General features: G+C 38.6%; 1 protein-coding gene across 4 annotated transcripts in view; it reads left to right on the forward strand.

The window, feature by feature from the left end:
• Positions 1 to 1076: 1076 nt before the first annotated feature.
• WDR11 (WD repeat domain 11) overlaps positions 1077 to 16782 on the forward strand; it is a 61636-nt gene continuing 45930 nt past the window's right edge. For all 4 annotated transcript variants that reach the window (XR_011564308.1, XM_070780941.1, XM_070780942.1 and 1 more), the window contains exons 1-7: positions 1077 to 1234; positions 2232 to 2343; positions 7696 to 7849; positions 8791 to 8964; positions 11346 to 11532; positions 14134 to 14299; positions 14707 to 14818. Coding sequence is in view for 3 of the 4 variants with exons in the window: in XM_070780941.1 (XP_070637042.1) it covers positions 1149 to 1234; positions 2232 to 2343; positions 7696 to 7849; positions 8791 to 8964; positions 11346 to 11532; positions 14134 to 14299; positions 14707 to 14818 (991 nt within the window). In the remaining variant the exon portion in view is untranslated. The remainder of the gene's footprint in view (positions 1235 to 2231; positions 2344 to 7695; positions 7850 to 8790; positions 8965 to 11345; positions 11533 to 14133; positions 14300 to 14706; positions 14819 to 16782) is intronic.

The following is a 16782-nucleotide window of genomic DNA, read 5'->3' on the forward strand; positions in this document are numbered from 1 at the left end:
AGTTCATTACAGGAACCATTAACGGATCACATACAGTGCATGGTTGCCATTGAAAAATTTTCGAATTCTGGCTATTCATCTCATTCACTCTCTCCATTCATCCAGTAAATCCTATACATTCTCTTACTCTTTTTTTGCAGATCATGGAAACTTATTCTTAAATCCACAATCTCATTTATTCTATAAACTCCATAGGGCAGAGACTTTGTATCCTCTTCCTCACTATATCCCCAACACCTACAACAGTGCCTGGCATTGGTTCGGTTCAGTTCAGTTCAGTTCAGTTGCTCAGTCGTGTCCAGCTCTTTGCGTTCAATCGTGTCTGACTCTTTGCGACTCCATGGACTGCAGCACGCCAGGCCTCCCTGTCCATCACCAATTTCCAGAGCTTACTCAAACTCATGTCCATTGTGTCCGTGATACCATCCAACCATCTCATCCTCTGTTGTCCCCTTTTCCTCCTGCCTTCAGTCTTTTCCAGCATCAAGGTCGTTTCAGATGAGTCAGCTCTTCACATCAGGTGGCCCAAGTATTGAAGTTTCAGCTTCAACATCAGTCCTTCCAATGAACATTCAGGACTGGCTGGATCTCCTTGCAGTCCAAGGGACTCTCAAGAGCCTTCTCCAACACCACAGTTCAAAAGCATCAATTCTTCGGCGCTCAGCTTTCTTTACAGTCCAACTCTCTCATCCGTACATGACTACTGGAAAAACCACAGCCTTGACTAGACATTGGTAGTTTTTCTAGGTTAACTGATTGAAGGCAAAAGGCTAATTGGGACTTTTAGCTCTTGCTTTTCACTATTGTCATCAGGACACATAGGCTTACATTTTCATCAGGGCACATAGGCTTACGCAGTCCCAGTCTTAAGAAAACAGATGTGACCCCAGGCAACACCTTTTCCTTCAAGGCACAACCAGATACTATACAGAGCCTCGGAACCCCAAGGTGGCGGAACCCTGAAGCAGGCGGAACATAGGAGTGACGGAAACTGAAGGCAACGGAATCGGAAGCGGTGGAACCTCGGATTTAGCGGAACCAAAGCGCGGCGCCCAAGGAGTCACCCGGACTCTGTTTGGAACGGAAGCCCAGTGGCCGGCAGCTTCCTGGTTGCGCGGCGGCTCTGAGGGCCCAGTTTAGCCGTGGCGATGTTGCCCTACACCGTGAATTTTAAGGTGTCGGCGCGCACCCTCACCGGGGCTCTCAATGCCCACAACAAGGCGGCGGTGGACTGGTGAGGGCGCCGGGTTCCGAGGCCGCCAGGCTCGGCCAGGAGTCTCTGAGGGGAAGGGGGAAAGAACAAGCGGTTTCATCCGCCTGCTTAGTTTCTCTTCCAAGACTGGACGCTGCCTTCACACTTTAGAGATTTTCATTTTTAAATGCCGGCTTTCTGTTGTTACTATAAAAGCTGTAAAAACTCCCATATGGGAACTTACCCTGGGTGGATATACTTGCCCTCGTTCTCTCATCTCTTGTTTCTCTTCGCTCGTTCCCCTCACCTTCCTCATCGTCCCCATTCCCCACTCTTACCCTCTCCTCCCAAGTCTCCGGGCTTCTCGCCCCCATGTCAATTCCGTTCTTCCCCAGTTCTGTCTTCTTTTTCTCTCATCCCCGTTTCTTAACCTGTATCCATTCAACAGTGTGCTGGACGCTGTGCCAGGACCCTGGGCTCTCGCCAACTCTTCATTTCACCTTTATCTTTTTACTATAAAATGACAACGATAATTAATAACCAGGCAAATATAAAGCAGACTGCTTGTAGCTGTGGCTCCTGGGAAGGTTGGCAAGAGTACAGAAACTTCCTGTTGAGTGTTCATCTTTTTATCTGGTTGGAGGGACCAGGGCTCATCACAGAGCGTGGAGTGTGATCCCACGCACTCTGTGGATGCTTGGCATTCAGAGTTGAGTAAGACGAGGGATAAGCTCTCGAAGACAAATAGACGACCCGAGTCGCTTTATATGTCTTTACACCTCTACAGGCATATCTCTCAGAACTTAATTTTTTTATCCGGGAAAAAAAAAAAAATTTCAACAAGTTTTGTTTTTTAAAGCTTAGCTAGACCTTTTCTATTTAAATGGTAAAATGTAATGTGCTAGCCTTTGGGCTTACATAATAATTTTATTAATGGCGGTGCCTATTGGTTAGATTTATCTGTTGTTTAGGATGCCTTTTGGCAAGAGAGAAGTTGTTTTGCTTTGCTCTTAACTTAAATGTTAACACTTTTTGTTAGGGGCTGGCAAGGTTTAATTGCTTATGGATGTCATTCGCTTGTGGTAGTGATTGATTCCAATACTGCTCAAACGCTTCAAGTTTTAGAAAAGCATAAAGCTGATGTTGTCAAGGTAAGTCAGATCCTACTTCCACCCTATCATAAATTGTCTGTTCTAAAGTTTTAAATATCGCTGGAATCTCATTAAAGTCATATGTAGAAATGTTGAGTAGGTTTTACATGTGATACTCTTTATTTGGGGTAGCCTAATATTTCCATATCGGGTTTTCCGAATGGCTCAGTGGTAAAGAACCCACCTGCCAATGCAGGAGTCTCAGGTTTGATCCCTGGGTCAGGAAGATCCCCTGGAAGAGGAAGTGGAACACACTCCAGTATTCTTGCCTAAAGAAATCCATGGACGGAGGAGCCTGGCCCGCCACAGTCCATGGGGTCACAAAGAGTTGAACAAGACTCATCACACATGCGCATGCAGTATTTCCATGTATAATGTCGCATCAGTATTGAACTATTAAATGCTAGTTCTTAGGTCATTTTAATGCTAGTGGAAAACACTAATTTTGTCCTGTACTGCACCACTCATTTCACTCATTAGTTTTGAGCATCTAGTATGTGCTAAGAGTATAGAGATGAGAAAGCCCTCAAGCAATTCATTGTCTAGCGAGGAAGAGTGAGAAGAAAACTTACAAATACAGTGTGGTAAGTGAGACCTGTTTCATATGCTATGGGAAGACGAAGGGACTACAGGTCACCTGGTTATAGGGATCAGAGGAGGGCTCAGAATTCTTTTCATTTTAGGGACTAGTAAACAGTAGCTGGCTGAGTGAAAAATTAGGAAGTGCACTGCAGGAGAAAAGGAGAATAGACTCAAAAGGAAGCAGTGTGTGTAAAGGATGGCCAAAAGATGGAATACACATGTAATCAGTAGGAGTGATGAAAGAAGGCAGCCGGAGAAAGTCACCTACCCTGAAAGGTTTATAAGATTATGATGGACTTTGGATTTTTAAGTAGGAGATTGACTTGATCATATTTTCATTTTAGAAAAACTCACTCTGGCAGTAGTGGAAGATCTGTTGGAAAAAGGCAAGACAATGCAATGGGATCATTTAGGAGAGTTGTAGTAATTTTGGCAGGAAATCCTTAGGGCCTAAAATAAAGAGGAGACATAAAGGAGTCAGATTTAGGAGCTCTCTAAGAGGTGAACTTGATAATGTTTATAGTAAACAGTCTTAATCAACAGAATGACCCCAATGCAGGAACCCCCGGTTTGATGCCTGGGTCAGGAAGATCCACTGCAGAAGGGATAGGCTACCCACTCCAGTATTTCTGGGCTTCCCTGGTGGTTCAGAAGGTAAAGAATCCTCCTGTAGTGTGGGAGACCTGGGTTCATCCCTGGGTTGGGAAGATTCCCCTGGAGAAGGGAATAGCTACCCATTCCAGTATTCTGGTCTGGTGAATTCCATGGACAGAGAAGCCTGGCAGACAACAGTTCATAGGTTCTCAGAGTTGGACGTGACTGAGCAACTTTCACTTTAGAGGTGAACTTTACAGTGAACAGTCTTAAGGGAGAATCAGAATGACTCGAGGTTTCTGTATGAGTAGCTGAATGGTAGTATTGTTTTGATGATGTGACTGTGTGAAGTCAGTGTTTAAGGTGCAAAGTCTGAGACGCCTGGGGCAATTGAATTATACTGATCTGAAATTTTAGGAAAGATGTTATTATTGGAGATGGAGATCTGGGGTCTTTTATTGGTTGTTAACTGTTTTATTGAGATACTCATACCATAAAATTCATGCATTTAAAGCATACAGTTCCATGGTTTTCAGTATATCCAGAGTTGTGTAGCCATCACCACTATCAATTTCATAACCCTGCAAAGAAACCATGTATGCCTTAGCAGTTGCCACCTACCCCCTTTCCCTTCATCCCTGGGCAGCCACTAATCTGCTTTCTGTTCTGTAGATTTGTCTGTTCTAGACATTTGAAATGAATGAGATGGTGCAGTGTGTGCTTGGCATCTTTCGCCTAGCATAATGTTTTTCAAGATTCATCCATGTCACATGGCTTGTGTCAGAACTCTGTTCCTTTTTATCGCTAAATAATATTCCACTGATACAACATTTATTTATTGATGGATATTTGGCATATCTCACTTTTTAGGTATTAGGAACAATGCTGCCATGAACATTTGTGTACAGTTTGTTTGTGTGAACCCGTGTTTTCATTTCTCTTGAGTATATAGCCTCAAAGTAGAATAGCTGACTCACATGGTAACTTTATATTTAACTTTTGAGGAACTGCCAGACTGTTTTTTCTCAAAGAGGCTTCAATATTTTACATGCCCATAGCAGTGTATGAGGGCTCTAATTTCTCCTCAAACTCAACATCTGTCCTTTTGATTATAGCCCTCCTAGGGGGTATGAAGTGGTTCTCATTGTGGTTTTGGTTTGTGTTTCCTTAATGGCTAATAGTGTTTAGCATCTTTTCATGTGCTTAGTGGCCATTTGTAGATATTCTTTGAAAAATGTCTATTCATTCCTTTGCCCATTTTAAAATTGTATTTTTTAAAACTTTGGAGTTGAAAGAATTCTGTATGGTTCTAGATACAAGCCCCTTATCAGATGCATGCCTTGGCAGATGTTCTCTCTCATTCTGTGATAGTGCCCTCTGAAGCACAGAAGTTTTAGATTTTGATGTAGGCTGTAACAAAGAACCATTGCTTTTCCCAGTGTCAAGAAGATTTATATCTTTGTTTTTGTCTAAGGATATTATGATTTTAGCTCTTATATTTGGGTTTTAGATCCATTTTGAGTTAATTTTTGTATGTAATGTGCAAAAGGGAAATATACAGGGGATTTTTTTTTTTAATATCTACATGTATCCTCTGATCTTGCTAAACTCATTAGATTTAGTAACTTGAGTGTTATTGTTTTGTTTTTCTTACGTAGACAGTAATGTTATCTGCAGATAATGACAGCTTGGATTTTTCACTAGTAATCTGGTGTCTTTTCTTTCTTTTCCTTGTCCTCTTGTGTTGATTGGGACCTCTACTACAGTGCTTAGGACTGAGGGAGAATGCCTTTGTCTTACCCTGAACCTAGGAAAAAAGCATTCAGTCTTTCACCATCAAGTCTAATGTTGAATATAGGTTTTGTTTTTTAATTTTTTTGTTTTTGGGGAAGAAATATTATATCTCCCCCCATTTCTGTCTTTTTTGCAGTTCTGGAGTTTTCATTTCTTAGTATAGATGTGTGTTTCAGTCTGGTGTCATATTCCTTTTGGCTAAAGAATTTCCTTCAAGTCCTTGAGGCATGTATCTGATATTGGTTGATCCTTTCTGATTTTATTTGTCTGAGAAACTGTTTCACCAGTACTTTTTTTTTTTCCTTGTAGTGCTTTAAAGATCACTCAATTATCTCCCAGAGTAATTTTTGTTGGGAAATTTTTGTCTTTGTTTCTCTGTATGCAGTGTATCTTTTCTCAGCTCCTTATCTTGATTTTCAGCAGTTTGATTATGATGTGTTTAGGTGATTTTTAAAAAATATATATACAGAGATGGAATTCAAGTACTACACACATACACACACACACACACACACACCCCCCCTACAATAATCTTATCTGTGGTAGTTTTATTCTGTAAAGTTGTTGGAAACACTGAATTAGCAAATACTGAAACACTGATTGCTCCTGAGGGAAATAATGCAATTTGGTTCCTAGTGACCCTCTAGTTGCAATATTTTCATCAACTGATTGATATATAACCTTGTTTTATATGTGTTTCTGTTAAAAGACATCTTATTTATTATATACTGTTGATTTATTATCATTGAACTCATGGCTGACAGCACCATAACTCATGCCTGGACAGAGCTTATTTCGTGTGTTTTTTCTGTAATGCATGGCACAGCTTCTTGTGCTTAGGAGCTCTAGACAGCACTTGAGCACTGTGCCGGGGACCGTTTTAAACAGTGAAGTCACAACCGGAAGCCCAGAAATGCAAAACACAGTAGTAAGTAGGCCTCAGAACAGACAGTGGTTACACCCTGAGAACTGCCGCAAGAGCGCCTTGTCAACCGCAGCTGGGGTGCTCTTGGGTGTTGAGTGACTCAGGTTTGTTACCGCTCTGCGTGTGTCCGTTAATGACGGTGAAAGCACTGCAGATACTGATTTTACAAATAAAATTACAAATGCGTTCTAGCAAGTAGGCAAATTCACAAATACAGTTTCTGTAAATAACGAGGAGGGAGAGTATACATACCTTCACACGTGTATAAAGTAAACATATACATATATACACATTCAAACATATATACATGCGTATGTGCAGACACACATTCTCATTTAAAAAAAATTCTTGCCTGAGGAAAAGATGTGTCTCGTTAACACTGAAGTTCGGAACACTTTTGGCCATCTTTTTCATGAATGCTATTGGAATTGATTAGCATGCCTCCCTACCTAAGCATTTTCTCTGAGTGTGTTTACTTTTATGTGTACATACATGTGTGTGTCTGTGTACATAGGTATATCCCTATATATTCAAATATAGGTATATATTTGAAGAGTCAGCGGTGTTCAGTTTGTTTACTAAACACATACTTGAATGTCAGCTGCAGGCACTGTGTTAGGGTCTGGGAATAGAAATGTGAGCAAGGCCCCATGATCCTGCCATGTGGAGCAGGACTGGTGATAGGTCAAAACAGAGTAAATAAAATAACTCCAGAGTATTATGTGGGAAATGATCCAAAGTAAACAAGTAGGAGCTAAAGAAGGGAGGTTGTAGCCAGGGAAGACCTTGGCTCAGAGGAAGGACTGTTTTATTCCTTATTCTGTCAGTGCTCAGTACTCAGGAATTAACCTGATTTGTGCTGGGATTCTTGTATTTTTTATTTAAAAAACTATTAATGTTATTATAAAAGTATGATGCATAAATTTATTTTTTTAGAGAAAAAACTGCTGCAATTTTTTTCCGATTTATGAGTGTTTACCCAGATTTTTTGTTTGCTTTTGTGTTTTCCTTTTGCAAGATTTTGGTAGCTCAAAGTTGTCTCCTTTTAATTAGAAGAATAGAGTGCAAGAGAAGATTCTTCTTATCAGTTTAGGATTTTACGTGTTCTGTCAGAATTAGATTTTATGGTCTTTACTGTGATTAGATGATATACCAGTGATCATACCATTTTAAGAGATAGTGTTCTGGAATTTTTGCCTGAATTCTCTAGATTATTAAGCCTGTGTCTCATTTCTGATATTTTAAAGGCAAGAAAGTTGTGATGTTTTCAAAACTATTTTAGTTGTGGCTTTAAAAAAATCATAATAAAAATGTCTGACTTTTGAGGAAGCTAATTTCCTATTTTTGTAATATAAGTGTAGAATGTAGCTTGAGTTCTGGTCAGTGTTTTATGAAAATTATGTATGGTTTACATCCAGTGCACATATTTACTTGATTTGGTTTCTTCTTGATACTAGGTTAAATGGGCCAGGGAAAATTATCATCATAACATTGGCTCGCCATATTCCTTGCGCTTAGCTTCTGCTGATGTCAATGGAAAGATCATCGTTTGGGATGTAGCAGCAGGAGTAGCACAGTGTGAGATCCAAGAGCATGCCAAGCCTATTCAGGGTGAGGAAAGTCCTTGCTCCACCGAGCGTCTGTGTTAATACACTTACTGTTAGAGCGGTTGGTTTTTGTCCCTTTCATTTACTTTCATCACTTCTCAGTTAACTCTTGATTGTGTGTAGCCAGTTCTGTGGATCCGAATCTAGCTTTCTTTTCCCTATCAATATGCTCCTGGGCTTATTTCCTCAGATCTCAGTTGATTTGTGCTTTGGTAAAATGCATTAATTTCAGTTGAGCATGATGAGAAAACTTAAGCTCCTTATAAATGGTCTTGTAGATCTAAGCTATAAATAAACTCCCCAGAACTGCACCTTTGAATTAGCTCTCAATGCTTACTTTCTGCTAATAGAGATAAAATGCTATTCTCATTTTCATATATCAGTAGATCATTTGCTTGCTTATGTTACTGACCTAATCAATACAGCATTCCTGGCTTTGACTGCGTGGCTCTCTTGACTGGGTGAATCTTTTAAATGACTGTTAAAAAAACACTTATTGAGTACTTACTGTACCTACTGAACTAGATCTTTATCTTCTTTATTGTCTTGAAAAAACGTGCAATTCTGTAAAGTCCCATTAAGTAACTCCACAAAAACATTAGGAGAGTCTGACATTGATCCTGGCTAGGACAAGTCTTTGACATAAAGTTTTAACTAATGAATAGTGTAAATTGCCTTGTATTTTCTTTGAAGCAATATTTCAGATTACTTGGAAATGTTGACCTCTAGATTCTAATGTTCAGGCAGCTCATTTTTATGTAAAATTAGTTTTCCCTGTCAATCTTGACACATAAACTTAGATGCAACATTGAAGAGGAGGGGGGAAGTTAAGATTTTAAGGATTATGAAAACACATACACACAACTAGATATAAAGGATGCATTAACCAAGTGTTTTAAAGTGGGTGATTTCTGAATTTTGTCTTTATTTATCTGGTCTTTGCAGATGTTCAGTGGTTATGGAATCAAGATGCTTCCCGGGATTTATTGCTTGCTATCCATCCGCCGAATTACATTGTGCTCTGGAATGCAGATACTGGCACCAAACTCTGGAAGAAGAGCTATGCTGATAACATTCTTTCTTTTTCTTTTGATCCTTTTGATCCCTCACATTTAACTTGTGAGTACTAGTTTTCTTGTGGAAAATGAATTGAGGTATTTGTAATATATATGGTTAACGCTATATACATAAGATACACATACACGTACACCCATCATACATCTTAAAATCAGACGCACATCTAGTTCCTATCTTTTCAGTTCCTAGTAAAGATACTAAATCATAACCCATATTTTTTTCAAGTATTCTGATGATTAGAAATTTAAATCAGCAAGCTAGACCTTCAGTGTATGGAATTTGTGGTCAGAATTAGATTAGTCAGAGAACGAGAGAGTTGCTGTGTTATTCTAATTCAGACTTAATTAAATTTTTTTTCTAGGAACATCAAAAGAACCTGAGTCAAGGGTTTCATTTAGTCTGTGGCCGAATTCATTTCTTCCTTTTCAAAATATTGTTCTAATTCATTCCAAGCCTTTTGAGTGCCATAAACAGATGCATGTCAGGAACAGACTAAGCCCAAGGGAGTTTTTTCTTGTAGAGACTGTTTTTGCCAATATACTTTAATGTTTTACTGAGCCACTGATCTAAAAATTAGATTCTAGACAGATATTTTTGTGACTAAATATTTTTTATTCAGTTATCCAACAAATATTTCTTGAGCTTTTACTTGCTATATGCGTGGAGTGTTCTGGGAGCCTGGAATATATCAGTGAATCAAGACAAGGATTCTTGCCTTCATAAAGTTTGCATTCTAGTGAGGAAGAATTAGGTGGTAACCTATGAGCATAATGAATTAGTACACTACAATGTATTATGAGTGGTATAAAAAATAAAACAAGATAAAGGGAGTGGGAGTGGGCTTGTTGTAATAGATAAAGTGGTCAAGGTAGACTTCATTTTGATATTTGATGAACAACTTCAAAGAGATGAGGACATCTACTATGGTAAAGAATGTTTTCCCTGGATTTGAATGACTCAACATTCCAATTTGTATCCTCCAATATTTATTGAGGGGTATATGAGTTGATGGAGGGACAGAAGGTCAGACAAGTAGAAATCAAAATGGGAAACATAGCTGTATAAATAACTGCAATACGGTGTGTTTAGGGTTTGTGCGTGTAAATGTGTATATGTGAACGTATGTGTGCACTCACTAGGTTGCTGTGGAGGGCAGTGCTGTGGGAGCCCTGAGGAGAGCAGGCTTAGCTGACAGAGTCAGGGAGTGAGGACATCACAAAAGGAGGGGACAGACTTCGACCTTGAAGGATGCCTTCTATAATCTGAAATGGAGACAAAGCTTCAGGTTAATTTACTGCATCTCTGTAATTTAGTTGATGAAAGCACGAGATTTCAAAGCATCAGTTGACCTAACATCTTTGATTTGCTCATTGAATGTGCTGGGGTTGTCATAATTCTTGAATGCTTTGTTCCCTGCCTTTAAAACAGCCTCACTCATTGCCAGGAGCCAGGGTAGATAAGATTTTTATGATCAGATAGATGTTAGTCCAGAGAAGACGATGACACCCCACTCCAGTACTCTTGCCTGGTAAATCCCATGGATGGAGGAGCCTGGTAGGCTGCAGTCCATGGGGTTGCTAGGAGTTGGACACAACTGAGCGACTTCACTTTCACTTTTCACTTTCATGCATTGGAGAAGGAAATGGAAACCCACTCCAGTGTTCTTGCCTGGAGAATCCCAGGGACGGGGGAGCCTGGTCGGCTGCCGTCTATGGGGTCGCACAGAGTCAGACACAACTGAAGCGACTTAGCAGCAGCAGCAGCAGGTGTTAGTCGGCCCCAGTTGTGAGGGGGATTATTTTTTCAATCATAAAAAGGCATAAAATATTTCTGTTTCCTGTACACTTAGCCACTGTTGGCACTTTTACTCTAGATATTAAGTGAAACACTCTTTGCATATCCCAAGCTTCAGTTTGACACTCAAGAAGAAAAAGGAAGTAAATTTAGACAGAGCAACTCATGATAATGATAAAAAATTAGTATCAACAAGTTAAATATTTGAATTTGCCAAATGTGGTATGCAGAACCTCATATATAGGTTTTTTTTCCTCTTCTGTGAATTTTATATTCTGAAAGTCTTTAGATTTTGAAGTTATGAGATATAATGAGGAAAGGTTTCTAATGAAAGTCCGTACACTGAATTTATTTGGAAGAACAAGCATTTGCTTTTTCTGCCAGTAACCTTCTGGTATCTTTTTAATTTAAGATATTAATTTAGAGTGCTGAGCTTGGAGGCCTCTGATGAATTGTAATGGACCACCTGTTTCTGTTTAACTTGGAGAACATTCCCATTATGTCTGCATAACACTGCCAGTTCCTTATTATTAAAATTATCATTACCTTGCTCTTAAAAATGTATTGGAATAAAACTCTGTGCTAAACTTGATTAAACTTTAATCAGAGTTTCACTTCTCTCAGTACAGTACTCACCAGCGAGGGCATTGTATTCATCTCAGATTTCTCTCCATCCAAGCCTCCCTCAGGACCTGGGAAAAAAGTTTACATATCCAGTCCACACTCCAGCCCAGCTCATAACAAGCTGGCTGCAGCCACAGGGGCCAAGAAGGCTCTTAATAAAGTGAAAATCTTAATCACTCAAGAGAAACCTAGGTAAGTTGCAAGTATAAAACTAGCAGCAACATTCATGTAACTCAGTGTTTATCTGTTTATTGAAAATATCATTTTTGGAGATGTATTAAGATTGATTTTCTTCTTTGTGTTACCCTTTCTTATTTCTAATTTTGAATTTATAAAAGGAAAAATATTTTTTGTTTCCTCCTCTAAGAAGAGATTTAGCACTTAGCATGGTTCCTTTGTTTCCAGTAATGCAGTAAACAACCCCCACTAATTTTCAGTGAACATCTTTGACTTCTGAAAATGAGAGAGAAAGATTGTAAGATGGGGGCCACTGAACACATTACAAATTGGGGGGCAAAAACTGGATTATGATTTTAAATACATTTTCCTGACTTAAATACTGTGTAATGTCATTAGCCAGTAAAATATGCATGTTTTTCTTCTGCATGTAAAGGTGGTTTCCCATAGTGGTTAAGGGCCAAGATTCTAGGGGAACTATAGCTCTGTGACTTGGAGTATACTTTAGTCTTTCTCAGATTTCACTCTTCCAATATCCAAGATATGGTGTTTTAAAGGGTTTCATAGGCCTGTTACAAAGATTAATAGATACAGAAACTTAAGTCCTTATCATAGTATCTGATACTTAATAAGCATTCTTTTGGTAAATGCTATATTTTTGTTTATTTCAGAAATTTCAACTGAATAAAATTTTATTTTGAAGAACTAATTTTATGCATTAAAAATAGATTTCTGTTTTTTTCCTAGTGCTGTGGTTCTTATATTTTTATTGCTTTGGTAGTTTTTTGGCATTCATTTTAAAAATGCTTTTATTTTTAATATACTAAGATTATTCTATCTAGACTTTGTGGGTAATTACCTGAAAAACGTGGTAAAATACAAATTGCTCTACAAATTCTGAATTGATATGTAAATATCAGTTTTATATATTAAACCATAGGCTGGTTAAATGTATCCCTAGTTTATCCCCCACCCTATGCTGAAATGATTGAAGATTACTCCTTAAGTATCTTGAGAACTTATTTCTTTTGCAGTAATTCTGTATCATAAATAATTATTTTTAACCTGCATAGTTTTATAACTTATGACCTACATACTGTATTTTCTCTCATGTGAATCATATGTTCATCTGTGTGAGGAAATTGAGTCTTACATTGTTTTAAATTTGTTATTTAAGCTTGCCCAACTGGGAAGTGCACAGCCAGAATTTTAATGCAGTCCACATCCCTCTCCATGGTCCTCTGATCTAACTTTACTTTAAATTTCAAAACCTTAATAAAATTATTATGTAAAAAGAAGATGGTACATAATTATATGCCCATTCCTATTGAAATAAGTATGTAAATTTATTATAAATACAAAGTTGTGATTAAGTATATACAACAATCACAAATTACTGAAATGATTTTTGAGACTCTTCAACAATCTTTACAATCCTCATATTGTTTCATCTCTTTTATTTACACAGAAGAAAATTCTGTGGCAAGTGAATAAAATACCCAACTTTGTTCCAAAAAATCTTTAAAACAGCTGAAGAGTGAAGGAAGGCAGAGTAGAGGGAGTGACTTGCTCAAGGCCAAACAGATAGTCCACTGACTCCTGATCCAGTTCTCTAGCCCTAATTACTCTAAATGTTGTGTTTTAATCCCACGGCTTCTTTTCAGCCCTCCATCTAGTACTTCTGACTACAAAATAAGAATGACAGTACTGCCTTATGAGTGCTGGGTAGTATTGTCACTTACCATCTCATATCATAGACTTACTGGTGTACTTTAAACTTGCAATGATTTGGAAACATCTCTCCAGCCTGTCTAGTGTTATTGTCATAATTTGGATTTTGGCACAAAGGAGAGATCTAATATTTAGATGCTAGCTCATGTTGGTTATTTCGGGAGACAGTTGTACATTCTCATTGATGGTTATTATATGGAAAGTACAAAATTCAATCCTTTTTTAGCTTTTTCTGATATGAATAAAGTCTGATTCATCTTTTAAAAATTGAAGTATAGTTGATTTACAATGCTGTGTAAGTTCCTGATATACAGCAAAATGATTCACTTATGCATATTATATTATATGGAGCCTCCCTAGTGGCTCAGACAGTAAAGAATCTGCCTGCAATGTAAGAGATGTGGGTTCTATCCCTGGGTTGGGAAGATCCCCTGAGAAGGGAATGGCAACCCACTCTAGTATTCTTGCCTGGAGAACCCCATGAACTGTAGCCTGCCAGGCTCCTCTGTCCACGGGACTGCAAAGAGTCAGACACGACTGAGTGAGTGACGCAGTGCGTGTGCGCACACATGCACACACACACACAGCAAAGTGCTTCAGTTATACATATTACTGTTCTTTTTCATATTCTTTTCCATTGTAGTTTACTATAGGATATTGAATCTAGTTCCTTGTGCCATATAGTAGGACCTTGTTTATTTTATATAGAGTAGTTTGTATCTGCTAATCCCAAACTCTTAATTTATCCCTCCCTCGTGGCCACCCCACCTTTGGTACCCATAAGTTTGTTTTCTTGTCTGTGGATCCATATCTGTTTTGTACATACGTTCATGTGTGAGTCTGACTCATTTCTTGATGCCTGAAGTAAATGTTTACTTTTTCCAGTGCAGAATTCATAACTCTCAATGATTGCCTTCAGTTGGCATACCTGCCTTCCAAAAGGAATCACATGTTGCTGCTCTATCCTCGTGAGATTTTAATCCTTGATCTTGAGGTGAATCAGACAGTGGGTGTGATTGCAATAGAGCGAACAGGAGTTCCTTTTCTGCAGGTATCTACAGCTTACAAATTACATCAGCAAAAGTTGATTATGAATTATATAGAGAAAAATAATCTATACCTTTGCATAGTCTTGCAAAAGTCCTTAGTTTCCCCTTTTTTCTATTTATTTAAAGATTGACAATGTTATTTTACATTCCTTATTTTTCTGGACTTCTGATTGGTTTGATTTAACCCTAGAAATTATTCTGACAGATCTGGAGATGGATACTGAACTATTTAAGTTACACGAATAAAGACAAATTTTTTAGGATTGATGGATTAGGGGATTATATGTGTGCTTTTGTGTTTTTGTTTTACTTTTTGCCCGTATTCTGTAAATATGAGTTAATGAGTCTCACTGTATATATAATTTTAAAATCTGTGGTTTTGAAAAATAAATATATCATCTATTTAAAGGTAATTCCCTGCTTTCAACGTGATGGTTTATTTTGCCTACATGAAAATGGTTGTATAACCTTACGTGTTCGAAGATCTTACAGTAGTATTTTCACTTCAAATGAGGAACCGGGTAAGTTTATATCTCACAATAATGTTCACTTATTTTTTTTTTCAGAATTATTTTTTAAAGCTTTATGTGGCAAATACTAGCCAAAGCATGGAGTTAATGATAATCCCTGCCTTAAAATAATAGAATATGGTTATAGTATGAGACACAAGAAAGCACAGACCCAAGATAATCTCTGGGTATTATAACAGTGCACCTCCTGGATGCAGCAACAATAGTAGTATTTTGTAATCCCTTTTTGACTGTATCCGTGAGCCAAGCACATGTTATCTTTTGTGACCATTTCTTTTACACAATCCAACCTTGTGTATACCTTTATTATTACACCCCTTTGACTTTTCTTCTGCTTTAGCAAGGAATGTCTTAAGCCTGTGTCGCTTCCATGGTAAAGTGACATAGGTTAGGAAGTCTTCAGGGCATTCAGTTGTCTTTTCCAGTCTCATCCTGGAGAATAAAACTGATGTCTTTATGGAATGATGTGCTATGTAAAGGTGAAAGTGACTTTCACATCCTTCGTAAAATACAATTATTTTCAGGCTTACTCTTCAGTTTGGTCACTCAGTCATGTCTGACTCTGCAGCCCCATGGACTGCAGCGTGCCAGGCTTCCCTGTCCATCACCAACTCCTGGAGCTTGCTCAGACTCATGTCCATAGAGTCGGTGATGCCATCCAGCCATCTCATCCTCTGTTGTCCTCTTCTCCTCCCGCCTTCAATCTTTCCCAGCATCAGGGTCTTCTCCAGTGAGTCAGTTCTTTGCATCAGGCGGCCAAAGTATTGGAGCTTTGGTGTCAGCATCAGTCCTTCCAATGAATATTCAGTACTGATTTCCCTTAGCATTGACTGGTTTGATCTCCCTGCTGTCCAAAGGACTCTCAAGAGTCTTCTCCAACACTACAGTTCAAAAACATTAATTCTTCAGCGTTAAGCCTTCTTTATGGTCCAACTCTCATATCCATATGTGACTACTGGAAAAACCATAGCTTTGACTAGATGGACCTTTTCGGTAAAGTAATATCTCTGCTTTTTAATACGCTGTCTAGGTTGGTCATAACTTTCCTTCCAAGGAGTAAGCATCTTTTAATTTCATGGCTGCAGTTACCATCTGCAGTGATTGTGGAGCCCGAGAAAATAAAGTCTGTCAGTGTTTCCATTGTTTCCCCATCTATTTGCCATGAAGCGATGGGACTAGGTGCCATGATCTTCATTTTTTAGATGTTGAGTTTTAAGCCATCTTTTTCACTCTCCTCTTTCACTTTTATCAAGAGGCTCTTTAATTCCTCTTCGCTTTCTGCCATAAGGATGGTGTCATTTGCATATCTGAGGTTATTGATACTTCTCCTGCCAGTCTTGATTCCAGCTTATGCTTCATCCAGCCCAACATTTCACATGATGTATTCTGTGTATAAGTTAAATAAGCAGGGTGACAATATACAGCCTTGACGTATTCCTTTCCCAATTTGGGACCAGTCTCTTGTTTCATGTCTGGTTCTAACTGTTGCTTCTTGGCCTGCATACAGATTTCTTAGGAGGCAGGTAAGGTGGTCTGGTATTCCCATCTCTAAGACTTTTCCACAATTTGTTGTAATCCACACAGTCAAAGGCTTTGGCATAGTCAGTGAAGTAGAAGTATGTGTTTTTCTGGAACTCTCTTGCTTTTTCTATGATTCAGTGGATGTTGGCAATTTGATCTCTGGTTACTCTGCCTTTTCTAAATCCAGCTTGAACATCTGGAAGTTCTCGGTTCACGTACTATTGAAGCCTGGCCTGGGGAGTTTTGAGCATTACTTTGCTAGTGTGTGAGATGAGTACAATTGTGTGGTAGTTTGAACATTCTTTGGTGTTGCCTTTCTTTGGGATTGGAATGAAAACTGATCTTTTCCAGTCCTGTGGCCACTGCTTTTTCCAAATTTGCTGGCATATTGAGTGCAGCACTTTCACAGCATCATCTTTTAGAATTTGAAATAG

Source organism: Bos indicus, chromosome 26 (assembly GCF_029378745.1).
Source record: "Bos indicus isolate NIAB-ARS_2022 breed Sahiwal x Tharparkar chromosome 26, NIAB-ARS_B.indTharparkar_mat_pri_1.0, whole genome shotgun sequence".
In the NCBI taxonomy this organism is placed as follows: Eukaryota; Metazoa; Chordata; class Mammalia; order Artiodactyla; family Bovidae; genus Bos; species Bos indicus.